The following is a 25,758-nucleotide window of genomic DNA, read 5'->3' on the forward strand; positions in this document are numbered from 1 at the left end:
AGACTGACAGTAAGTTTATAGGAAAATAAGTTACGCAGATTTGTGAGGATTTGTGTTAATTTATTAACAAGTGGTTTGTCTTAAAAATGAATGTTATAAATGTAGGGCTTATACGGGTTTCTAGTAATTACTGTTGTAAAAATCGCAGTGGATTTTGTTTAAATTGGCGATAAGGAAACCAGGGACTTTTCGAAGTGAATGAACTCAAAAAAGCAAAAAAAAAACAGAAATAAGTGAACGCGAGGATTTGACAGTTGTATATTTTGATAACGAATGCCAGAAATAAAATTCTGTGGATTGATCCCAAAATTGGCGGTGACCACAACTCAGCGTGGCAATCACCAGCAATCCACATTATAATTTAGCCACGGGCACGACGCTGTTGTTATCGCATATACGTTTTATTATACAGTTTTGCTGGAACTTAATTCCATCAAAGTGTAGCTTAATGCACATTTGCAGTGAGGAAATGATTTTTTTATTGTCTGCGAAAATATTTCGAGCGATAAAGATCGCAATGAGTTGGCACTACGATTTTAACATCGCTTAACGCATTTCATGTTTTAGATAAAGAAAGTTAGCATTTACTGAAATTATAGATGCGGAATTCGAAGCCGAGCCTAATGTCGAGTTTATCGGCTTGCTTTTCCGGTTCCGAGTCTTCCGAGTCCAAGTCAATAAGCAGAGAAATAGAGCAGCGACTTAAAGAGGCGAAACGTGAAGCAAAAACTCAAGTAAAACTATTGGTGCTCGGGGCTGCTGAGAGCGGAAAGTCCACTTTTATAAAACAGGTAAATATTTTGAACTTAATCGCTTATTTTTATTCAAACTTTATAGCCAGCCGTGTCATTGCGGGTTAAAGTTCAAAGAGCCAAGAAAACTATGCCCTAATCGGCTTACAATTTCGATGTGGGCTTCGTATATAGCATACGTGACATATTTTTGGCATGTTAGCATTATTTGCAATATTTTTTACGTTATTACATTGCAGAGTTTTTTAAACAAAGTATATGTATAAACCTTTTAAAGCCCCATTGCGGTATATATATGCAAAAACATCATATCAGGTATATATATCCAAAGACTAAATTAGCAATTAGCAAAAATATAGTAAGGTGGGGAAAATGGGACACTTTTCATACTGTTTTCTTGTCCATAGTAAACAATGAACATTCAAAGAATAATAAAACCGTATCGTCATGATTCAACTAGACTATGATTAATTATTTAAAACATCGGGATTCAGAATACTTAGATATTGTGTGCTGAAGGTGTCCCATCTTACCCCATAACACTCCATATTAAATTTGGGGTTCCAAACTTATAAACATGTACTGTCATTTACGTGCGTAACACTTATAAAGCACCTTGTTAAAAACGACCTGGCATTTTATAGTTTATTCGAAGTGGTGGTGCGGTTTATTTTAGACTGTAGTCATAAATTTAAATTTACCCTTAAGAGCAACATGTCGTTTTGCATTTTGTATTACGTTACATAGGAACCTGACACTTAAATTATTAACGTCATTGCCAGCAGCAAAACATATGCACAATGTGTCCAGATTAAAGCGACACTTTTGGGGGTTCAATTGTGTTTAACTTGTATATATATAGTAGGGTAGGGAAAATGGTACACCTTTAGACATAATATTCGAATATCCTGATTGTAAATTAAACCTTCAACAACGGTCTATGAAAGTCGTGCGAATACGGTTTTATATTTTTTTGAATTTTCTTTGTTTACTACCAAATAGAACGAGAAAACAGTATGAAAAGGTCTCGCATCTTCCCATATTCTACTATATTACCGATTGTGAATTGTTACTCACACCTCAACACGATTTAACCCGTTGTTTAAGGTTTAAAATTGCAAACGTGATTTTCTGCACTAACTGTTGGTGTATTAGGTTACCCTGTCTTTTAAACACATGCAGTGAAACAGGTGCTAAAAAGTAACTCTTGTTGGAATTGTAGGTTTTATTCGGGATATATATATATATATATATATATATAGATATAGATATATATATATAGTAGGGTGAGACGTGAGAGAAAATTTTCTCGTCACATTTGGTAGTAAACAAAGAAAATTCAAATAGTTATAAAACCGTATCACTACGACTCCCATAGACCGTTGTTATTTGTTTAAAACGCGATCAGGATATATGGATATTCTGTGCTGAAAGGTCTCCCACCTTTCCACCCTATATTATATTTCCGAAAACTGTATGCTATATTATAGTTACCGATAATTTATTTGTGGGTTATACTCCGTCAAAGCCCCGTCTGCTTTGTAATTGTAGTTCATGAAAGAAAGGGCTTTATGACACACCTGAGCCTTATTGTGCGGACTTGTTTATCTGCATCAGAAACGTACATTTAAGGGATTGAAGTGGAACGTAAATTAAAATTAGAACAAAAATTGTACCCTCGAACTGGACCACGTCGCTAACTTAATTTTAGATTAAGGTCCAGTAAATTACAACGTAACGCGCTAACTCTATTTTAGATTAACGTCCAGTAAATTACAACGTAACGCGATAATGTGACGTTTTAATGATAGATCTATTTTTAAGTACGCAAATCTCGTGGTCATATGCGTTTATGACAATATATGCGTACGCTACGTATTTGTAATTTTAGAATTCGTATTACGCAATTCGTTAACATCCATTTCCCTTTCTAGTTATAATGTCATCGTCTTGTTGCGATCTAATACCCGGGAAATTCTAATGAATTTAGTTGCCTTGTACGTGAAGTGACGTACTTGTGGTTATTACGCAATAATGCTCATTAATTAGGTCACAAGACCATATGCAATCAAAAGGAAATGAATGTATAGTGGAGTGGGGAAAGATATGACTCCTTTTCATTTTATTTTCTCGTCCAATTTAGTAATAAAAAGTTCAATCAATTATAAAACTGTATATTCTCACGATTCCGATCATAATATTTGGATTTTATGTGCAAAAGGTGTTCTATCTTTCCCCGCCCTGCTTAATAACAAAGATTCACAAATATCAATTTCGTTTTAATGTATGCACTTGAATGTTTTTAGTTAAAATTTAAATTTAGAATATGACCACCTTGCTTTTAATACTATTTTAGCGTTTTCGTATAGGTTGTTTTTTTACAACGAATGAGCAGCAGTTCAAAGTTAAAATTGGAAATTTCGGTCTTTAAATTTAATTTACGATTTCGGTTTTTAAAATATAGTAACGTTGAAAATTCATGTTCTGAACAGATCGAAAACACTAGTACAGTTTCAAACCTTTAGTTTCGATTTTCACATCCGTTGTTATCTGTGGTTGCAAATTACTACATGATGCATTAAATTGCCCAATGAACCCAGGCATAGCCATTAAACGTTGTTTAAATCGAGCGGTGACTACATACAGCATTACGGAAGTGAGTATTTAGGCGTTAGCTCGACCACATCAGTATACCGTCCGTGTTAGACCTGCAAAACAACTTTTCACACGAAATCCCCTTTGTGTGTTTATAAGAGCACACGAGTGTAATTCACCACACACAGTAATTAGGTATTGACACTCTTTTCGCATTTGTAGAATTTGTGTTTTCGCTAAATATATACCAAGCGTGACTTTGTTAAAAGTCTTCCAAACTGCCTAAAACGCTAATAGTGTTTTGCGGCGATTGCAACTAGAGCATTTTAAAAAATATTCCAATATAGGAGCAAAAAATAGGGAAGAGAGCACTGCCCCGTTAATACACGGAAAAATAATTGTATTAAGAATCGTGCATTTGTATAATGTATAAGACGGAGAAACATTATATGCCATGTTATAGTTGTAATACATTACCACACACATAAATTGCGTTGTTGTACGTTTCAACGTTTGAATACACCGGCTTTTACAAGATAATTGTGAATTGCCGAATGATAAAGTTTTTGTTTCGGGTAAAATTATTTATTTTATGCTACGATCGCGTGCAATTATTCAATTAACAACGGTGTATTGAAGTCGTGACGATACGGCTTTATAATACTTTGTTTATTCTCTGTTTCTACCAAATATGACGAGAAAATAGAGTGGAAATGTGTCCTATCTTCCTCAACCCCACTAAAATATACAACTTTAAGCTTATGTTAGCAAAAGCGCATGTGTAGGGCTAATATGACTGTATTCTGAGTTCCAACCAAGTCCTGCAACACATGAGCATTAGTCATCTTTTCCACGAACGAGTTTCGATTCTTGAAACTTTACTTACAATAAACGAAGGACAAAAGAATTCGTAAAATAAATTTCAAACTTCAATGTGTGAAGTAAAGTCCTATAAAGTAACAAATGAAGAATATTGACAGAACTATATTATCGTATCCTGAAGACTTTAAAATAAATACGTTTTTTAATTTTTTTAAATGTTTGGATACATTTTTTTTAATTTTTTAAATGTTTCATGTTTACTACCCTATACTGTACGTATATGCCAAAAGACTACCATAGGCCGCTGTTAATTGTTTAAAATACGTTCAGGGTATTTGGATACTATGTGGTAAAGGTGTCCCATCTTACCCCACGCTACTATATTACGTTCACCGATTTGGTCAGATTTGTCTGCAAGCAATCCACGGCGAGTGCATGTATGTAATAAATAATAATAACATGACCTTATGTAGCGGCTATTGCCTTTGTTGGCGTACCCGGTAATAGTAATTCGATACTGTTTTGACATTTTTGTTTCTATGTTTAAATTCTCGTTGACCTGGTTGTAAAATATCACTGGCGGAGTTGTATTTTTGGACTTAGGAAATAACGCGCTTTGCGTAGAAAATGAGAAAGTGAAAAAATAACAGAAAAGTTGGTACCAGCTGCATGGCAATATGTGCAGTTGAATATTTTTTTATGACTCAAAAAACGTTCGACAGATTTTACTTGCAATTTTAACCTTTGCGGGAAATCCCGATGCGAATAAGTTTTTTATTATAGCTATTTAACTCAACTGATGCTAAAGTAATTGCAACTGCTTATAACACTATGTTGGCCCGTATAGCGATTTTTCAAGAACCTGTACGGACATCAGGTCGTTTTAAAATGGTCATGTTTTGGGGCTGTGCCACCAAAACATGATTTTTTATAATCCAACACTAAAAATATTTCCAAAAGCTTTTGCCGTTAAATCCGGTTTATATTGAATACTTCTGATGCAGGGGGGATGTACAGCTGTAAACACCAAGTTAAGTCCTTTTTAAGGAGTTTTATGATTGCCAATTTATAGAATTAAAAAATTTAATACATTTTTTTTTTGAAACGATGAAAGAAATTTATAGTTAACTAACATGTGACGTTTTAAAATTACCTGATATGATTGTGAAAAACAAATTACGCAACAAAAATCCACGCGAATGAACAAAAATAACATTTCCCGGAACTATAAGCTTTAAAAGTCATTTTTACTTTCATGTAGACGCAATTTAAAAAAGAACAACGTGGAAAAATACGTAACACCGTACAGTTTCTCACGGTAATGTTGTTGTTGTTTGTTGGTAGATGCGGATTATACATGGGACTGGATACTCCCACGAAGAACTGGCAGGGCATATCCCCCTGATTTACCAGAACATTAACTTTTCTATCAAGACGCTAGCCACCGCTATGCTAGAATTGGGTAAGAATGTGCTAAAGTACTTATAAAAATAAAACTCAAATTACAGGTCCTGCATCGCCCTTTAGGTACAATATGCTTGCAGTTTTCGGTATCTTTGTGTTAAATCTAAACTAAAACATGTTTCATACAGAAAGGGCAATTTAAGATAACGCATTGTGACAAGACAATGTAGTGACAGCTGCTGTGCAGTCTGTACATCAAACAAAAAACTCTGGTTTATAACTGTATGATTTTGTGTTAGGAATTCCTTATGAGCTGGAAGCTAACAAAGATTTCGGTGAAGTAAGCATAGAGTTGCCGAGGGAGTGCGAAAATAGTCTGGACACGACCCGGGTGCTTGGAATAATGCTGTTTTGGAAGGACGAAGGCGTACAGCAATGCTACTTGTAAGTACGTGCGTAATGCGCTACGTTGGTCGGCGGAATATACAAGTGTTTCCCCTTTGTGGCTTTGTGGTTAATTGCAGCAGCGTGAGAATATTTTCTGTACATTGCGTGTGGCACAGTTAACTGTTCTTTGCGGCTATAAAGAGCTATATTTTGGGGTATGCCAGACTTTATCTTTATACCCAATCCTTTTTTACAGGAATAGACTCAGCTTAACTGTACCGCGCCCATTAATTGCTATACGAATCCAAAACACTTTAGATTTAACTCTGTCGTTACGAACTGTCAAAAACAGATGATCGCAGACAAGATATCATAGATTATATAAATTGACTGTTGAGACAGAATGACTCACATACCAACTTGATATACTAAATACCTAATGTGACTAACGCAGCGTAAACGTGTTGAACACTTATTTTGAACCATGTCTGCTTGGTGTAGCAACCACGTTTTTTTAGCAAATTATTTACTTAGTCTATGTTTTAAACAATAAGCTTGTTTTAACGACTGTCGTCTTGTCGTTTTATTTAGTATTTGTTCTTATGTATTTTTGTTACATTCGTTACCTCGTTTAAAGAGACAAATACATTTTCTTTTGGAAAAGTTGTTAAAAAATAATGTATTTCAGGCGAAGAAACGAGTTTCATTTGCTGGATTCAGCTGCCTATTATCTCAACAATCTTACGCGGATTTCCAGCGCTTCCTACCTCCCAACACTACAGGTATATGTGTATTACATTAGTTACGATATAGTAGGGTGGGGGTAGACGAGACACCTTTAATATTACATAATATCTAAATAGCCTGATCGTGTTTTAAACAATAAACAACGGTCTATGGGAGTCGTGAGGATACGGTTTTATAACTCTTTGATTTTTTGCTTACCAAATGGGGCGAGGAAATAGAATGAAAAAGTGTCCCATCCCCCCATTTTACTATATTATGGGATAATGGACCAACCCTGGCATAAATTCAAGGTCCCCTACTGTGCGGGTACGACCTTATTACTCTTATACAACTGCAATTACATTTAAAATATCGGTTTTTATTTGGTTTTAATTAAATGACAAAGAAATATTTCATCGGTTTACGTTGCGCAACACAGTTACTGTAAATGTAATTTTCCAATTGCTATAATGTTACACTATATCTTTGTGTAATTGTTTGTGATTTAGTATAGTAGGGTGGGGGAAGATAGACACTTTTTTATTCTATTTCACGTTTTATTTGGTGGTAAACAAAGATCATGTAACGAATTTTAAAACCGTATCCTCACGACTTTCATAGGCCGTTGTTATCTGTTTAAAACATGATCAGGGTATTCGGATAGTATGTGCTAAAGGTGTATCATCTTTTCACGCCCCACTATATAATTTATTTTTGGTCTTTATGTCAAAAATTATTTCAAAACTGAAAAATTCCCCTTTTAGCTGACTGATGTAACCGCATATACCACAAGGGTAATTTTAGTTTCATACTCTACTAAATTTAGAACCTTCCGTTCTATCTGTCACCATCTGCCTACTGAGGTGTCATGTCCCAACGTATCGTATATCGATTCAGATTACACAGCTCAAATTAAACAGCAACCAAAAGGCATTAAATGCCTTGCTTTTAAAATCCGCGTAATAAGTAATAACTAAATGGAAAATCCGTAAGCTATTTACAGCTTATACTCGTCTCCTATCATGATTAACAAAGCACTTTAACAGGTTTTGATATATCAGTTTAACATATAGTTTTGTGCAACAATTTATATCAGTTTAAAATATAGTATGTAGTTTTGTGCAACAATTAATATCAGTTTAAAATATAGTTTTGTGCAACAATTAAAGTTTTATGATAAAAAAAATTATTTGAAAACTCAAAAAAAAAGAAAAAAATGAAACTATTTTATTTTTCTATATTTTTTGAATATTTAGTAGGCTGAGGTAAAATAGCCCATGTTTTCATTCTCCTTAATTAATCGTCCTATTTTGTAATATATACAAATAAAAAATATATTTACAGAATTATATAAATCGTTTACCCTCACGGAGTCAAAAAGATCTTTGTTAATTGTTTAAATCACGAAAATAAAGTATATTATGTGCTAACGGTATCTACCCTATACCCCGACGCACTATGCACTCTAAAGTATAAATCTTAAAATTTCGTAAAAATCCCTTTTACAAAAAAACGTGGCGCATTTTTCACCACGCTAAAGTCTATAGTGTAAATGGTAAAAATCACTTTCTGCAAAAAATACCAATCTAACCATGAAACCTTATATATAGGATGTCCTTCGTTCCCGTCGACCAACGCTCGGCATCACGGAGTATCTTTTCAAGATTGATAAATTCATGTTTGGGATCGTTGATGTCGGAGGACAGAAGTCCGAGAGACGGAAATGGATTCATTGCTTTGAGAACATTACCTCAATTATTTTCCTTGCAGCTCTGAGCGAGTAAGTTGTTATAATGGTGTATATAGTAGGGCGGGTAAGAGGTATTTAGGTGCAAACGATGTCCCATCTTCCCCTACCGTACTGTATATAGATATGCGGGGTCAGGTGGAAACCGTCGGCAAATATTAAATCATATTTTCTAAAACATGGATACTATTTGTATGAGCTATATATGTGTCTTAAAAAAGGTGTTTACTGATCGTGTTTTAAACAATTAACACTGGTTCATGGAAGTTGTTAGGATGCGGTTTATTAATTTTTTGATTGTTCTTTGCTTAATACAAAATGAGACGAGAAAGAGAATGAAGACGTGTCCCGTCGTACCCCACTTTATACTATATTTACGCCGTTTAAGCGGGCTGCGTCTTATTCCTATGTCTGCGAAATTTAAATACAAGTTGCAAAAACTGCAAAATTAAATTAAACTTTCACTCAATTAAACACGCAGCAAGTAGCACTGTAGCGTATATTCTACCCAATAAAGCCTTATATGTGCTGGATCGTTATACAGAAGTCACGTACGCACACTTAATTAGCACTAGGCCCCAACAACAGTAATTTGCAAGCTCAACCAAAGCGATACGGCTTTCATAGTATTGGGGCTATTGTCGTTTGTACTGCTGCAAACGGCAATTGTTTCTGCAGTTATGGTATGGGTGGGGGGAGATGGGACACCTTTTTATTTTATTTTCTCGTCTCAAACGGAATAAAAAGTTCCCGTTTGGAACGAGAAAAATAGAATATAAAAAAAACATAGAGCATTCAAAGATTTATAAAACCATATCCTCACGACTCCCATAGACTGTCGTTAAATGGTTATACCACGATCAGTATATTTAGATATTATGTGCTAATGTTTCCCATTTTTTTCCACCCCAGCTATATATATTGCTTATGTTCTATTCGAAAAAAACGAAAAAATACGATTCCCAAGGCAGCACTCGGCCTTACAGCAATTAATAACGGAAAATTACATTACATATTTATACCTCCGGTAAACACCATGATATAAAACGGTAAATTTGGTATATTCGATTTGCATTGGTTCATGACCCTTTATTGCGGCTTGCGGCGTGTACAGCCCTCCGAACACCTGACAATATTAATCAACGTATGAGCATATAAACACCACTTGCTAGGTCAATACGAACTATTCTACTTGGACTACAGGAAAGTCGAGTCAGTGTTCCCCTAACCGCAACGCCATTGTACTTAAGACTTCCTGTTGAACATAATAGCCTGCCTTGTTCGGTTTAGTCAAATTTGCTACCCACCTAATATCACGTACTATAAGAGCGTGTAGGAAATGGTGATTGCAATATGTTTTGTCTCTGGTTATAAACGTCAGAATACTAAACTTGCAAAACGAATTCTTGCAAGACGCTTTGCAGTTTTTGTAAATGTTGTACCGTGCAAATTGTATAGTAGGGTAGGGGAAGATGAGACACCTTTTTATTCTATTTTCTTGCACAATTTGGTAGTAAACAAAGAACGTTCAAAGAATTATAAAACCACATCCTAACGACTCTTCCTCTTATATAGACTGTTGTTAATTTTTAAAACACAATCAGGAATCACAATATTTGAAAATTATGTGCTAAAGGTGCCCTGTCTTCCCCCATATTACTCTAAATGTTGTACTGTGCAAATTGTATGTACATCATAAGCAAACATAATAACTACTTACGTTTTTCTTGCAATAACGTTCGCTTGCCATATACAGTGTGTTGCATTGTAAAGCGTTTTCGATAGTTTAACTGTGCTATACGGTTTACTGATATCACCCACACAGCCAGTACGTGAACAACAAACTGTTGAGTTAAATCGCGAGTTTGCAGGGTGATAATCAGCGTGTTGCGCAATTGGCAAGCTGCGGGCGCTGTGAACGGCAATCAGAGTTTTTTGCTCGAGGGATACAAAATGAAGTGCGCGCGGCAGCAGCGCCACCATGCGGTGTTATATTTTTAAAACTTGCTTTGCCGATCTTTTTCCAATTTTTGTTGGAAAAAATAACTCCGACATTAATTAAACCTTGAATTGTCATAAACATGCTAGAAAATAAACCTTAAATTTATTTTTAAAAAATTAACGCGTATTAACGTAAACGTAATGCAAAAGTCAATATTTACTGTTACTAATCCGGCCCAGGCTTATATGTAAGTTCTATCGATGAAATTAAATATTCGAATCTTGGTTTAAATACTTATAAATAACGACATTTTTTTGTTTAGGTATGACCAATCAATACCAGAGGAAGAAATTAACCAAGATGCAAGAAATAACATGACGCAACTGAAACAGCCAAGTCTGAACGGGAGAAATAACAACCAACAAAAACAGAGACCTATGGTTCGAACCCAGTCGAGTCAGAACACAGCTCCTGGCAAGAAAAAACTTCAGCGACACTTTTCTTCCCTTCACCACGGCCGTAGTCCTAAAGTAGCGAAAGAATTACCGCCTTTTCCAGTCATTCGACGCGGCTCGGACGAGAATTTGGCTGGCGAAAAGGGTAGTAACGGAAAACTGGAACTAATAAACCGACAGAAAGAAAGTTGCGCGCTTTTTCGAGCTATCGTCAACTGCCAATGGTTCAAGCGGACGTCGGTTATTCTATTCCTTAACAAGACCGACGTGCTGGAAGAAAAGATCCAACATTCCCACATGAATGATTACTTCCCAGAATACGATGGGCCGCGGCACGACGCTACAGCGGCGAAATTCTTTATTTTATCTCAGTATCAACAAAACTTCGGCGAGACAAAGAAATCTAAAAGAACGTTGTATTCCCACTTCACATGCGCCACTGACACTGAGAATATTAAGTTCGTTTTCAAAGCTATTAAGGACATAATCTTACAGACATATTTGGAAACATACAGCCTTATTTAGCGCAGGTGCAACACACAGCTTTCGGGTCTTATAATGGCAACCGCAGCGCAAAGCGGTTTAAGATTTGTTTACCCGCTTCAAGTCACGCGTATTGAGGCTTTCATAAGAGAAATATTGCATCCGGAAAACGTTTCTTGAATTTCTAATGATAACATTGCTATTCGTTTTCATTCCAGCTGCTGGCAGTCGAATGTATCCGAGCTCTTTATCACGTGACGGTGGTAACCACGTGACCTATTTTACCTCAAAAGTGAAAGACCGTTGTTTCAGTCGTCTTGTGCTGCCCTTGTGACATTACACATACTTGCTTCTATGTAAATATACGTGCCAACCTACAAGCGTGGCGTACTTTATATTCAAATGCGGGTCGCTTATTTTACGCGACGACTTTAGTAGTTGTTTATCTTTGTAGTTATATATACTGTTCCCTTTTCGCGTTTGCTACATTCATATGGAAATAAACTTAAGAATTATTTGACTTGGTAGTTTATGTATAAGAACTGATTATATAGTACTATGGGGGAAGATGGGACCCCTTTAGCACATAATATCTAAATATCCTGATCAAGTTTTAAACAATTAACAACGGTCTATGTTAGTTGTGGCAATACGGTTTTATAATTCTTTAAGTGTTATTTGTTTACTACCAAATGGGACGAGAAAATAGAAGGAAAAAGGTGTCCCATCTCCCCCCATCCTACTATACATTAGCATCTACTCAAGTGATGGTTTAAACTTGTTATTATGTCTTTAGTTGCAACTAATGAACGAATGTAACTTATTTATCCTCGCGTGAACGGAAAACGACACGCTTTATAACATGGATGTTCTGCATCATAAACGTCGTGCTCGATTACGAGTTACCACGTATGTAATTTGTGTTTTTTGCATGGCTGACACATTAGATTAGACAATCCATTAGTTACCACTGGGTTGGAGCAATTGAAGTGTTTTGCCCCAAAACACGTACCCCACAATGGTAGCAGCGACGAGTCTTAAATCTATAACCTCTGCGTTAATGGCAGACGCGCTAACTATATTTCGATGACATTTTTTTGTCCAGTAATGTAAACAAAAGGTATTTAGTAGTGTATTTCATTTTCAAGTAACCGTCATTTTAAAACAAGTCAAGTGAAATGGTTCACTAAATAGGTTAGGTACAAACATGATGCTACTAAATGATTACGTTAAAGGTTTTAAATTACATAGCCTACTTTACAAAATGCATGCTGGATATAATGATTAATGTCACCGTGTAAGGTTTGTTAGGGAACGTTTATGTGCTAACGATGAATTTCCGCATAATAGTATAATAGGGTGGTAAGACCGGACACCTTTAGTACATAATATCAAAACATCCGATCCCGTTTTAAACAAATAACAACGATCTATAAAAGTCGTAAAGAAACGGTTTTTATAATTCATTGAATGTTTTTTTTTGTTTACTACTAAACGGAACGCGAAAATTGAATAAAAAGGTGTCCCATCTTACCCCACCCTACTATATATACATACAAGTTAATGGTTTCTGTTGTCAAAAGTGAATACCGGCAGATTAGTGCAAAAAAATTAACATTATGCTTTTCCTACACAACGCACATCATTATTCAAAGTACGACGACAGCTTTGCCGATGTTTTTCCCTCCCAGCATATCAATGAACGAACGGGGAATATTTTCAAAACCAGTAGTGACCGTTTCACGGGTTTTAATTTTGCCCTGAAACACAAAGTTCAGTTGTAGGTATGCCGAGTAAGTTAATATATTAAAGTGAGGCAAGACAACACACTTTTTGGAATCTGATTTTACTTGTTCCAGTTTAATAAAAAAAAAACGCTATACAGTAATATTTGACAGTGTTCTCACGGTCCAACAAAGCGCGCGCCAAAGGCGATTACTAAAATTAGGATTTTTTATATTATGTAGTTTATTGTAGTAGGTGGGGGAAAGTGGGACAGCTTTTTAATTTTATTTTTTCGTTCCATTTGGTGGTAAACAAAAAACATTCAAAGAAATTTGATTGTTTAAATTGTTTAAAACACGATCAGGACATTTGGATATTATGTGATAAAGGTGTCCCATCTTTCCCTACCTTTATATTTATAAAACTTTATATTTAATTTCCGAGGGTTATACAAAAACTGATTACGTGGTTGTTTGGTATAAAACCAGGTTATTAACCAAGAGAAGAGTGCAGGGCTTTAATGAATGAGCACGTAGTTAAACTAATCATATCATACAATTTAAATAGGGGGATAGCCTTCTGGGGATATTTTTAATTTTAAAAGCACATATACCTCTGAAACCCACGGAACCATTTCCTTCAAAGCGTCCGAAAACCTATGTTTTAAATGATAGATAAGGAATCCTTTTATGCTCAGTTGTTTAAGGACCACGTCAGGTTGAACCACAGTTGCTGAATTTAACAAATCAAAAATTTAAAAAAATGAAACAAAAGGAAAATTATTATGAAATTTATCCTTTTTTTTACCTGTAACTGGTTCTTTGGAGTTGTATGCAGTAATTGCACCGCATACAGCTATTCTTCCGCCCATGTTCATACAACTCATGATATCCGACGATAACTGACCACCAACCTATTAACCGATAGTTATTTAACATGGGTTGTATAGTAAAAAAACCTTTAGTGCGTAATACCCAAAAATCCTAATCAGGTCAAGCGCTATATAGGCGTTGTGAGGATACAGTTTTATAACTCCTTAAATGTTCGTTGTTTACTACTAAATGGACGAGAAAATAGAATAAAAAGGTGTCTCATCTTCCCCACCCTCCTCTATAATTATTATAACGAGAAAACCCACGTTATCAAAGAAACAATCAATTCCATTTGGAGCAAGCTTCTTTAGAACCTCAGTGTAAGACCCACATGTCTTATAATTGAATACTTCGTCAAATCCAATCGACTTCGAAAATTCAATTTTTGCATCGCTACCGCAGCAACCAATTACTTTGCAGCCCTGGTTTGTGAAAAAAACAACAAAGTTAATGTTATACTCAGATAAAGATCGTTGATTTGCATTAAACTATACGTCGCCGACTGTGATTTCCCCGTCATGCAGGGATGAAGAAATTTACAATTTATATTTATACCTTATTAAGGATTATAACAGGATTTGGTAGCTTAGGTGACAGACGCTCGTGAAATATATTACAGTCTTACGCAAATCGTTCACGTAACCCTTTTGGCCTTATAATGACCTTTTTAATTATTATTGCTGTAAATATAATCGAGTGGGCGCCTATGTACCTTAATCTTAGCAATTTGTCCCACTATGCTACCAACAGCTCCAGAACAGGCGTTCACCATTACAGTCTCGCCTGGTTTGGGCGAACAAATGTCAAGGAATCCACAATACGCTGAAATTCTGCAAATATTTTCATGATTACTATTGATAATTTAACACATATAGTCGGGTGAATTAGGATGGGACTACCACTATATCCAAATATCCTGATCCTGTTTTAAACAATTAACAACGGTCTGTGGAAGTCGTGAGGACACGGATTTATAATTCTATGAATGTTCTTTGTTTACTACCAAATATGACTAGAATAAAGATTGAAAAGGTGTCCCATCTTTCCCCACCTTACTATATTACTTTTTACAATTTAACAGTTTTACATATAGCAAAGTGGGATAAGATTGGACACGTTTTCATACTTTTTTCCATTTAATTTGTTAATAAACAAAGAATATTTATAGAATTATGTAACCATAGCCCAGCGACTCTAAAAGAGCGATGTTAATTGTTTAAAACAAGACCACGCATATAGAATTTAGGTGTTAACAATATTATCTTATCCGACAGTACTGTATATAATATAACTTACCCTGGCATTCCGAGAGCACCCAGCCATACAGTATCACTGAGGTCACCTTCGACTTTATACCATATAATATCATCCGAAATTTTGCATGTTGTGCGCCATCCGCAGTTGCCCATGACTTTACAGCCGACAGGGTACTTGCTGTTTGCGCTCTTGGTAACTCTATAAACACAATCAAACCAGTGGTCACTTATGGGTTGTCCAAATTATCAGCCATACATAATAAAAATCAACAAAACAAAACAAAAAAACATGATTTTTGTAAAATGTTTGTGCACACTTTTATTTCTATAATTTTAGGTTGATTGTGAAATGTAACATTAACTTGTCGCGGAAAAGTGACAGTCTTTATAACACAGCTGTTAAGTTTCAAACACCTTGTGCCTATACATTTTTATTGTCAGCATGTTTTAACGACTGTCATTTTGCCGCTATATATTGTCTTTTCGTTTAACTACTTTTTAATTCTTAAAGAAACCAAAAAAGTTAAATAAAATATTTAAAATTTCCAAACCTTAAAACTTGTAAACCAGGCACTGCAACGCCGGGTGGAATCGGGTATGCCCTGAACAAAAATAGAAATATGTTGTAGGAAACCACAAGCAACATTAAAAACCTGACTTACCTAATAAACGGGTCAACGCTCGTGCAAATCGCTTCGCCAATCACCTCTGTAAAAATAATAATATTAATATTACAGAATTTTGTTTTTTGGGACATTTTTGGGGGAATTTTGTTTGTTTGTTTTTTTTGAGACGCAAGTTTTAAATTTCAGTCTTCGCCCTAAGCGTGTTCATGGCTTACTATAATGTATATTACAATAGGCCATGTGTCTAACTGCATAGATAGCAATTCACCAAATGAAAAACCTTTTACTGGAACAGAACCAGCGTTTCCTGTAAAAGAATATTTTTGTGCCACGCATTTAAACGCCAATAACAATGTATGCTGTGTATCCGTTTTCATTTTATACTGTTTGCAGTCTTTGGGTTTGACTTGCCATACTGGTTAAAGTTGAGTGACACTTTTTCTTTGCTAAATCCCATGTTTTTTTTGCTACAGCGATTTGATGTGCCGCGATTATTTCAGAAACCGTTTCCTCTTTTTTAACTTTGATGGTAGGTATCTTAAGACCACATTTAAGCGTCTCTACCTATCTATATACAATTTTTGAGTTTTCGTTGGTATGCCCTTTTTAACAAGCAAAAAATTAAAAGTACATAATAACTGTAGTTTGATCTTGATGGTATACAAGGTTACATTTTTAAAATGTAGCTTTTATATCATGCTATATACATGTGCCTTGTGGCTTTACATTTTGCCATAATGCCTCACATGGCCTATAACGAATGTGATTATTTGAAATCTTCTTCCACTACAAGTTATAATCAATCAACCAAATCATTAAATGGAACAGATAGCAGTGCCCCAGGCAACTTATTCATTCAGAACAAACATTTTAAACCAGTGACCAGTCGACCACATAAAAAACTCACAATTTTCGGATCAACTGGTTTAAGCCCCTCTCCCAACTTAGTTATATTTGTCTAACAATACATCCATATACATGAATTTTTAATGAAAAAGTAAACAATGTCTAACCTCTGTTTCGTTTAAACCGGCAACCTTTTTAAGCTATAATACCCATTTATTTCATTGATAATATATAAACTGCCGTTAGCAACGCAATCCCATATCTTCTGATCGCGGTTTAGACAATTAACAACACTATATTATAGAGTCAGTTATAAAATATAAAACACAGTAATAAAATTGAGTAAATAATCTGTGTTTTATACCAAATGGATACGGGAAAAAATGTCCCATCCAACACCAGTCTGCTATTTTGCTATATATACTAATTATAGGGTAAAACATTACAATTATATATATCAAAGGCTGTCATCTTATATTGTTTCTACTACCAACTCATTAAGATATGCACAAGTCACCTCCATCTTTTAAAGTTTCATCAATTTCTTCTTCAATTATTTCGAAATCATTCAGTTTTGGCATCCCATCAAACTCCCGAGTTTTTGCCAAATATTTTGAGTGAACCATCTTGCAATTTCAATTTAAGGTGCGGTCTTTACTTAAAATTGCAGAAAACTATGCTGATTGTTGAACTATTTCTGAGAACATTTTACGGTTGTTACTATTTCATCAAAACGACTTAAACGTTTAGAAATACTGAAACGAAGTATAGGGCGACTATGTACACCAATAAAAGCCTTACAACAACAACAACAGGTCGGCAATCGACTAAATGTACATTTCTATACATCGCAAAAAAAACACGCGTGAACCTACGTAACCTCTTGTGGTACGTTCGCTGTAACGCGGACATCACGAAAACAACAGTCATTTCCTGTTAAACTTTACGCATAGTCTCAGTTGCATTTTTTTTTTCATGTAGAGCTGATAATTTTTTTAACAACCTTAATACGAACTGTCTTAAATTACCCTAAGGCACCGACAAACTGCCTCAAAACGCGAATCCAGTTACACATGTGTGCTTAGAGCAATAAACATTTCAATTTATTTTTTTAATCTGTTTACAATGATATTAATGTGCAATGTATTTGAATAATAAGTACTACAGGTGCTTAGCATACATTTTTTCTACATACCACATATATATAAACCTAAAGAATGCAAACCGATCTACAGTGAAATAGCCTACTGCAGGTAACATAATAGGTTAACTAGGTTACTAACATTTTTGCCAGAGTACATGGTATATCTTATAACACAGGTGTTTTGTTTCATAGACCTCATGCCAGATTACGAGTTACACTGTATACAACTTTTTTGTGTTTGTGTTATACCCCCCGCCTTTTTTTGTGTTATACCCCCCCATTTTATGTGCCGCTTGTGAAAGACCATTATCTATACAAGTTTAAAAGTAAACCCTAATGTAGTTAATAGCCACAAAATGTTTGTCAACTAAAGATGTCAATTTGAAAGAAATAGCATATATTAATCATAGATACTTTGTTACATGATCTGGTTAAATGTGTTTCATGGCTAAATACACTTAAGAACTTTTTAAGGAAATAGTTTTACTTTAACTTCTTTAATCTGGTTTTCTGTTAACTTATGTGCTGGACAATGGTGTCATTATTCCTCCAATACAGTACAGTGCAGTTGAAGTTCGCACATCTTCAAGATTTTGCCAATTCTCCGGTACATCTCCTGTTGGCTGAAGAATGGCGTATGTGCTGGTACTTGTAATGTCATCAGCAGGTCGCAAGAAACAACCAGGGCTCTGGAGTGTGAAAGTAACAAAGAGATCCACTGGTGCAGATTCACTGTGGTGAAAAAAAGGGTTGTGGTTGGAGAATGTACAATTTACGAAAATCAAGTGTTTGCACTGAGTTAGGATAATAGAAAGGTTTTGTGTAAAATAATAAGTTTAAAATACGTATATGTAGATATGTATATATATAAACAGTAAATTTTAGTACAAATTAACACTGAGGTAATGGGTCAACTCTGTTCTCTACATTCTAGATCTCCCATTAGAATAATAAACTGTAGTGTATATACTGTGTGATCTTACAAACATTTAAAAATAATACTTAAAAATCCTAAAAATACGGCAAGGCAAAAGCATCACTTGACAGTCAAAAAATAGTTAATTAAAGAAATCCGCATTATATTAAAGAAAAAATGTTTTCTAAGCATACAGCAACATAATAGTTTCATACCCCAAATTCATTTCATCCGATATTATTCCAGTTTCTGGTACAGTGAAGCTACTCTGGCCATTTACTGTAATAGGGGGGCGATTAGAACCCTGTCTCAAATTGAGGGAATTCCCCCGCTGGACCCCAACATATGCAGATAAGATGCCGTAAGCCCCAAAACCTTCACCCCTGCCCTGGAATCGAACTCGGATAGTGTTAAAGTTGGTGAGTGTCATCGCTGCGTCATCGATTAGGATTCTAAAGACACCGCCTGCTCCGCTTGGACTGGAATAAAAATTTTTTTTAAAAACATTTTAATAAAATTTGTTACCAAACAAAAAAAAAATCGTGATAATTATCTGTAAAAAATATAGATAGTGCAAACTGAAAAGTGTGATTGAGTAAGAAGGTATGAAGAAATTGAATAAATTTTAAAAATACGATGAATAGGTTAAATGAAAAGAATAAATGGAAATAATGGAACATTGTAAATATGTGGTAAACACGGTCATATTTACAATAGTTTTTTTATATTTACACGTTTGCTTTGTAAAATGTTACATTATAAATTTGACATAAAAAAAAAGTTATGTCAGCATGTACATTGTAGTTTAAAATTTTGAGTTTTTTTATACAGATATTGTACAGTACGGGCTTGGTGAATGATTACATATTGTATTTCCAAACCTCATGTATTTTAGATCTTCTTATAAATAAACACAAATTAGGGATTTTAAAACAGTTGTCCAGTATTGCAATCTGTTATCATTATTTGAAACAAACCATTTATGAAGAATCAAGTGAGCATGAGAGAAGCAAAAGAAAAAAAGGAAAGGAGAGAGCCTACCAACCTATCTGACCTGAAAGAAGCAACAGTGGTGCTAGTTTCATTCATTCCGTCATCTACAGCCATCTGCACCCATGGTGACCATGCGTCAACTGCTGGAACAGGAGGGGAAATGGTGACGTTGTTTTTGATGATAAAAGATGAAATGGAAGCATTTTGAAGTGCAGACATCGCATTTTCTATTGCCATCTAAAGTTTTTTTTTAATTTAAAAATATTTCTTTAAGCTTTTTACTCGTATTTTATATAGAATTGTTATACTTGTTTTTTTTAATAAGTTTATGTAACTGGCCGAAAAAAGGCAGTTCTTAAACATGGGTGTTCTGTTTCATACACCTCGTTCCTAGAATCACCAAGTATGTCTTTACTAACCAACAAACCCAAGGAATTCTGGGGTCAGCCTGGCTACCCCTAACTTTGACACCTTTGTGAATTAATACCTCATTATTCCCAAGTGACACACGAGTCGCAAACGGATACCCCATCATTCTTCGATCTGGATAAGCTTGTCCGGAGGACCCACAGAAGCTCATACTTCCACAAGAGCTGCGGACACTAATACTATCCACATTATTGTCGCTCAGGAAGACACACAGTCGCCATTGCTCGCCTTGCTGTTATAAAATATGTATTAGTAGAGTGGGAAAAAACAGTTGACTTTAGCACATAAAATCCTGACAAAACTACTTCAAAGAAATAAAATAAACCCAACAAATAGGTATTTAGTATATAGTACTGTGGGGTAAGATGGAACACCTTTAGAACATATTATCTAAATATCCTGATCCTGTCTTAAATAATTAACATTAGTCTATAGAAGTCATGAGGATATGGTTTTATAACTCTTCGAATGTTCTTTGTTTATTACCAAATGAGACATGAAAATAAAATAAAAAAAAATCTAAAAATTGCAGTGTTTCAATTATATTGTAAAGGCTATTATTCTCATTAAATAATATATATATAGTGACCGTGCTTAAAACGTAGTGACCATACTTGAAAGTGTATCCTATGCAGGTTTAGGTTAAAGTTGGCTCATTACTTCCAAGCATAACAGCTCTTTTATAATTTACCAGGTCAAAACACAACTTATTTTAAGTAATATATAAAAAGTAGTGTGCCACATCATAGAACCTCACTATTGCAAAATAAAATAGGTCAAAAAGTGACTTATTTTAAGCTGGTAATTAAACATACCTCTGTACCACGTGGTAGCAGCATGCTGTATGGCCAACCACATTCACAAAATCCTGTGGCAGTTGTTGTGAAGTTTTCTTCCACATCTCCCTCCATGTAACTTCTTTCACGCTTAATGACCGAGGAATGACGATCAGGACGAGATATCACAGCTGATGTTGCATCTGCGCCAAGTCTGTGAAAAAATTTTTTTTTACATAAAATCTTGTGTAAACATTTTTTACATAGAATCCTATTTGAAAAACTTTTAAAATGTTTAAAAAAGTTTTTTAAAAGTTTTTTACAATTTAAAGGGTGAGAAATTTAAAGAAGAAGTAATAGTAGGGCATAGTGGACTCATGCCGAAATATCCCAAAATGTGCTTCACTGTAGGACTTTACCCATGCAGAACTGTGGCTCGAAGTTGGAGGGTATGGGGGTTAGGAGGGGTTGGGGTTTTAAATTGCTCACTTTAAATTGATGGGGAACCCCATGCCAACTGCCTAGTTGCAAGTCATCACTCATTAGGCATTATCAAATAAATCTTAATACGTAACAAATGAATGCAACTTACTTTATCCTCGCATAGCCGAAAAACGCCAATCGTTATACCACAGGTGTTTTGCTTCATACACCTTGTGCCAACTTACGAGTTACCAAGTATGTTACTTTGTGAGTAAATAACTTTTTGGGGGTACTTTTTATGTGTGGCTGATAATTTAGACAGACCATTAGTGACCGCCGGGTTGGTGATACAGTTTATATATTATTAAATAACTAGGGAAACTATGACAGCTACTGTAAAAGGAATGTGAAATTATGAGTTATAAAACACATATATAGTAGTGAGTGTGAATCACTTACCTGTAAACAAACTTGTCCATTTCAATCCAGCTCAATCTGTTGTTAGATTCAGATGCGGGACAAATAAATATTCGAACAGTTAAGTTCAATTCACCTGGAGATCGTTGTTTAAAAACTTGCCATTAGCATAGTATTTGTAGGTTTTGTCTATTAACAAAAGGATTGATACTATCACCATTGTTGGCATGCACGTCCTTGGGCAAGATATTGTATTGCTTCAACCCAGTGGTCACTAGAATAGCTACAGTGTTTAGTTTGTAAGTTGCCCCGTTACAAAGTTGTATGTATGTAACTTTATCCTTGTGTGGTCAAAAAAAATTACAGTTGTTAAAACACAGATGTTCTGTTTCATACACCTTGTGCCACTTTACGAGTTGCCAAGTGTGTTTCTTTTTGGGGGGCTGGAGCAATTGCTTTTAAGTTGCCCAGGGTCACATACGCTCCAAATTGCCTCAGCAACGATCCTTGAACCAATTACCTCTGGGTTACAGACAGCACGTTAACCACTTTGCCACGGCGCCGGAAAAGATATCACATTCATTTATTTGCGATCACATTCATTTATTTGCATTGGTTTCAGGCTCAGCATAAATGCCCACTGTAGGCTATATGTCTTTTGGCAAGACACTTAACAGTAATTGCTCCAACCCACAAAAAAAACACACTTGGTAACTCGTAAACTAGCACGAGGTGTATGAAACAATTATGTAAAACCCAGTGGTTACTAATGGGTTGTTCAAATTGCATATCATACACACACAAAACATTACCATTATCTACAAAATTATACTGCATGTATGTACCTTGGGCTTGAGATGCTCTCTGGAACCTTATATGGTATGTAAATGGTTGGTGAGATATCTTATTGTCCCACTCGTATCTCTTCTGTGGTGGACCAAGGTATGTTTGTAAATCATCCGACTGAAAGTTGGTGTTGGAAAATCTGGCAAAAATTAAAAGTTTTTTATAATACATAAAAAAATGAAAAATTTTCCCCCAAAATAATTGCTCACAAAGTAACATACATGATAATTCATAAGTTGGCACGAGGTGTATAAAACAGAACACCCGTGTTATAGCGACTGTCGTTTTGCGGTATGTAAAAATTAGAAAAGTGGTGCAATTAGTTAAAAAAAGTCAAACTAAACTTGATATTCTGACAATTATTTGTTATAAAACAATTACTCGGATTTTTTACATACACTTACGAGTTAAAACCTCTTGGTGGGTTTGCATTGTTGCTAATTATGATGTCACTGGGCCGTATTATGACAGCTGGTGCATCTGTCTGAAGATCTGTTACTCTTCTACTGCTCCATTCTTGCCACAAATTGTCAATCCTTTTGTGCCAGCGATAAAATATTGGATCTCTCATAGCTGTTACGGTGGCGCTCATGTAACTTGAACCCTAAGGTGTAAAAAATGTTGATCAATAATTACCCTAATTAGGACAACACTCTGGATCTGTTGCCAAATTTTGCCTGAATTTCTGGGCTGCAACTAAGTGAAAGTTACTATTTGATTGGAATAGGTCATCTACTACAGCATTAACTATAAGATTACTATTTTATTTTAAGGATAAAGTATATGTGTTTTTAACAACTGTGGTTTTGCTGTGTTTACACTTATCTTGGTAGTTTTAATATTTTGCTCTTTATTATCACTTTCAAAGAGATAATTTCAAATAAGAAATACTTTATTTCTGGTAATTAATAAATGAAATGCAGTTTTGGAATTGACACCAAAGCATTTCTGATAAATTGACACCAGCACCAAAGCCACCAAAGCCTTTCTGATAAATGAATAAATTTATAAAATATAAAACACTGGAAACTATTAACAGCCTTTTTAATACTTTATATATATTCTTGTTATTATTAGTCTGATGCAGAAAATTGCCAATTCTACTTACAGAGCGAGACATTGAACCAATAACTCCATGCCCATTGTTATGTATTGAACCAAGTTGTGCTTGCCAAGTGCTGGAGGAAGCTTCAATAACATGACCTGCCCAGTTTGCATCCATGGCAACACTTAAAAGACATATCAAAATATATTTTTTTACAAAACGTAAGTTATGCTAGAAATATTTGTTTTAATTTTTGGGTGTGGTTTAAACTTTTTGTACAGTACAAAAGACGAAGTAAAAAATATGGGTAAATAACGATTTGGCAGTAATAAAAAAAATTTAATAAAAAGAAATTTGTATCCAGAACAAAAAATCTTGTACTGAGTTTAAATTTAGTAGTCACTAGTCATCTAGCAAATTGATTTTAGTTAAAAGCGTGTGGCTTTGAAATGTTTTTTAAAACACCTAGGCAGACTTTGTAAAATACTTTTGACTATTTGGTAAAATCTAATGGTGTTTTTAATACGAACAACCATTTGCCCGGTGGAATGGCAAAGTAGTTGACGCACTTGCCTCAAACCCAGAGGTCATGGGTTCAAGGCTCAACGCTGCTATCATTGTGGGTGAATGTGGCCCCAGGCAAGACGCTTATCGCCAATTGCTTCAACCTAGTAGTCACTAATGGGTTGTCCAAATTATCAGCCATACCTTAAAAAAACTATAAAATTCCTCCAAAAATTCACCCACAAAGTACCCACAACACATAGTCTGGCATGAGGTGTATAAACACCGGTGTTTAGCGATTGCCATTTTTTGGCCATGCGACAAAAAAAGGAAGTTACATTCATTTATTCAACAAGTACATACTTCCGAGTTGTTTCTCCTATTACCACTGGTGGTAGAACATCTGCATTGATTGCTCTCATGATCGCACGCTCAAATCTTTGGAAACGTGTTTGTTCTCTATCAGGAAAACTGCCAGGTAGTCTTGGAGAGAAACCACGGTTCCGTCTATCATTATGAAACTCAAAGCCTGTGTTGTAACCAACTGGATCACGCTCATTATACTGCCATGCCTACAAAACAAAATATGATTTTAATGATTTAGAAATGTACCCATACCTTGGCATATAAAACACTTATTAAATACAAATGTTGATTTATCCTTGCGTGGCTGGAAAATGATAATCGTTATAACACAGGTGTTCATACACCTCATGCCACTTTAGGTGTTTACTATGTATGTTATTTTGTGGGGGATGATTTTTTATGCTTGGTTGATCATTTAGACAACGTATTAGTGAATGGGTTGAAGCAATTGCTGTGAAGTGTTTTACCCAAGAACACATACGCCCACAATGGTAGCAGCAACGGGCCTTGAACCCATTGCTTCTGGGTTAAAGGCAGATGCGCTAACCACTTTGCCACAGCTCTGGTGCAGGTAAAAAATATATACTTTATATTATGTAAAAAATTTATATCCAGCTGCAGGACAATAGGCAACATATAACTTTCAAATAACATTTTAGTAAAATCTAACTCTAGTTTAATAATATAGAAAAAATATATCCTAGTCGACTACTATAACCCACAAACTGAAACTTTTTTTTACCTGCACTACTGGAAGTCTCCAAGATTGTCGTTCTGCATTGTAGCGCGCAAGCATTTGAGCGTGCATGTATCCAAACAATTCGCCTTGTCTAAACAACTCTGGGCGTTCTGTTCTCCAGCGGCCAAACCAGTTCAAGTTCTGGCCAATTAGCTGACCTACCACATACACTACATGCCAGTGCCTGTGTGAAACAAAAGGATAATTATTCATTGTGCAAAACAGGGTTGAGTGATGTGAATTGTTTATTCTTAAGTGGTAGGGCAACAACAGTTGTTGTAACACAGGTGTTCTGTTTCACACACCTCTTGCCTGCTTATTAATTACCACGTAGGCAAGAGATTACTTTGAAGGGATCATTTCATTTATTTCATGTATGACTAACAATTTAAACAACCCAAAAAGGACCACTGGATTGGAGCAATCACGGTAAAAGATCTTTCCCAAAGACGTATACGCCCACATTGATAGCAGCAGTTATAAGATAGTTTACCGGCGCCGTGGCATAGTGGTTATCGCGCC

General features: G+C 35.3%; 3 protein-coding genes and 1 long non-coding RNA gene across 9 annotated transcripts in view; 1 reads left to right on the plus strand and 3 right to left on the minus strand.

The window, feature by feature from the left end:
- LOC108950253 overlaps positions 1-8,371 on the minus strand; it is a 35,986-nt gene extending 27,615 nt beyond the window's left edge. The window contains exons 1-2 of one of the 2 annotated variants that reach the window (XR_003396752.1): positions 8,286-8,369; positions 2,247-2,360 (exon numbers count right to left, since the gene is read on the minus strand). This is a non-coding gene — a long non-coding RNA (uncharacterized LOC108950253). Of the gene's footprint in view, positions 1-2,246; positions 2,361-8,285 lie in introns of both variants that reach the window. The other variant, XR_001975147.2, reaches the window with a different exon arrangement.
- Positions 177-11,833, plus strand: LOC445619 (guanine nucleotide-binding protein G(q) subunit alpha). Its single transcript, XM_002127407.4, has 6 exons — positions 177-791; positions 5,514-5,631; positions 5,873-6,017; positions 6,649-6,742; positions 8,297-8,466; positions 10,698-11,833. The coding sequence occupies exons 1-6, from the start codon at positions 600-602 to the stop codon at positions 11,353-11,355; spliced, it is 1,377 nt and encodes a 458-aa protein (XP_002127443.1). The 5' UTR covers positions 177-599; the 3' UTR covers positions 11,356-11,833.
- A 594-nt stretch (positions 11,834-12,427) lies between these two features.
- On the minus strand, positions 12,428-17,377 carry LOC100182376 (prostaglandin reductase 1). Of its 2 annotated transcripts, none has more exons than XM_002127681.5 (9): positions 17,156-17,377; positions 15,829-15,874; positions 15,718-15,768; positions 15,207-15,365; positions 14,623-14,740; positions 14,177-14,332; positions 13,846-13,951; positions 13,652-13,770; positions 12,428-13,073 (listed from the first exon to the last, which is right to left on the minus strand). In XM_002127681.5, exons 1-9 carry the CDS (start codon positions 17,262-17,264, stop codon positions 12,963-12,965), a joined length of 975 nt encoding a protein of 324 aa, XP_002127717.1. In that variant the 5' UTR covers positions 17,265-17,377; the 3' UTR covers positions 12,428-12,962. The 2 variants fall into 2 exon arrangements, with proteins under 2 accessions (XP_002127717.1, XP_018671031.1); XM_018815486.2 differs by lacking the exon at positions 17,156-17,377 and adding an exon at positions 16,204-16,995.
- Positions 17,378-17,604: 227 nt separating this feature from the next.
- LOC100180038 overlaps positions 17,605-25,758 on the minus strand; it is a 21,363-nt gene continuing 13,209 nt past the window's right edge. For 3 of the 4 annotated variants that reach the window (XM_018815485.2, XM_026838390.1, XM_026838391.1), the window contains 11 exons: positions 25,240-25,420; positions 24,495-24,703; positions 23,691-23,811; positions 22,987-23,186; positions 22,582-22,721; positions 21,779-21,872; positions 20,936-21,110; positions 20,179-20,352; positions 19,744-19,928; positions 18,914-19,177; positions 18,284-18,514 (listed from right to left, as the gene is read on the minus strand). In XM_018815485.2, coding sequence (XP_018671030.1) covers positions 18,301-18,514; positions 18,914-19,177; positions 19,744-19,928; positions 20,179-20,352; positions 20,936-21,110; positions 21,779-21,872; positions 22,582-22,721; positions 22,987-23,186; positions 23,691-23,811; positions 24,495-24,703; positions 25,240-25,420 — 1,957 coding nt within the window. In that variant the 3' untranslated portion in view covers positions 18,284-18,300. Of the gene's footprint in view, positions 18,032-18,066; positions 18,515-18,913; positions 19,178-19,743; positions 19,929-20,178; positions 20,353-20,935; positions 21,111-21,778; positions 21,873-22,581; positions 22,722-22,986; positions 23,187-23,690; positions 23,812-24,494; positions 24,704-25,239; positions 25,421-25,758 lie in introns of those variants that run through there. The other variant, XR_003396749.1, reaches the window with a different exon arrangement.

Source organism: Ciona intestinalis, unplaced genomic scaffold (assembly GCF_000224145.3).
Source record: "Ciona intestinalis unplaced genomic scaffold, KH HT000076.2, whole genome shotgun sequence".
NCBI classification, from domain to species: domain Eukaryota; kingdom Metazoa; phylum Chordata; class Ascidiacea; order Phlebobranchia; family Cionidae; genus Ciona; species Ciona intestinalis.

Coding starts and splice junctions, on each gene's coding strand:
- LOC445619 (XM_002127407.4), top strand. CDS start 600: ATGCGGAATTCGAAGCCGAGCCTAATGTCGAGTTTATCGGCTTGCTTT. Junction 792..5,513: donor AGTCCACTTTTATAAAACAG/GTAAATATTTTG, acceptor GTTTGTTGGTAG/ATGCGGATTATACATGGGAC. Junction 6,743..8,296: donor CCTACCTCCCAACACTACAG/GTATATGTGTAT, acceptor CCTTATATATAG/GATGTCCTTCGTTCCCGTCG.
- LOC100182376 (XM_002127681.5), bottom strand. CDS start 17,264: ATGGTTCACTCAAAATATTTGGCAAAAACTCGGGAGTTTGATGGGATG. Junction 15,366..15,717: donor CCTGGTTTACAAGTTTTAAG/GTTTGGAAATTT, acceptor TTGTGTTTATAG/AGTTACCAAGAGCGCAAACA. Junction 13,074..13,651: donor TGGTTCCGTGGGTTTCAGAG/GTATATGTGCTT, acceptor TTTGTGTTTCAG/GGCAAAATTAAAACCCGTGA.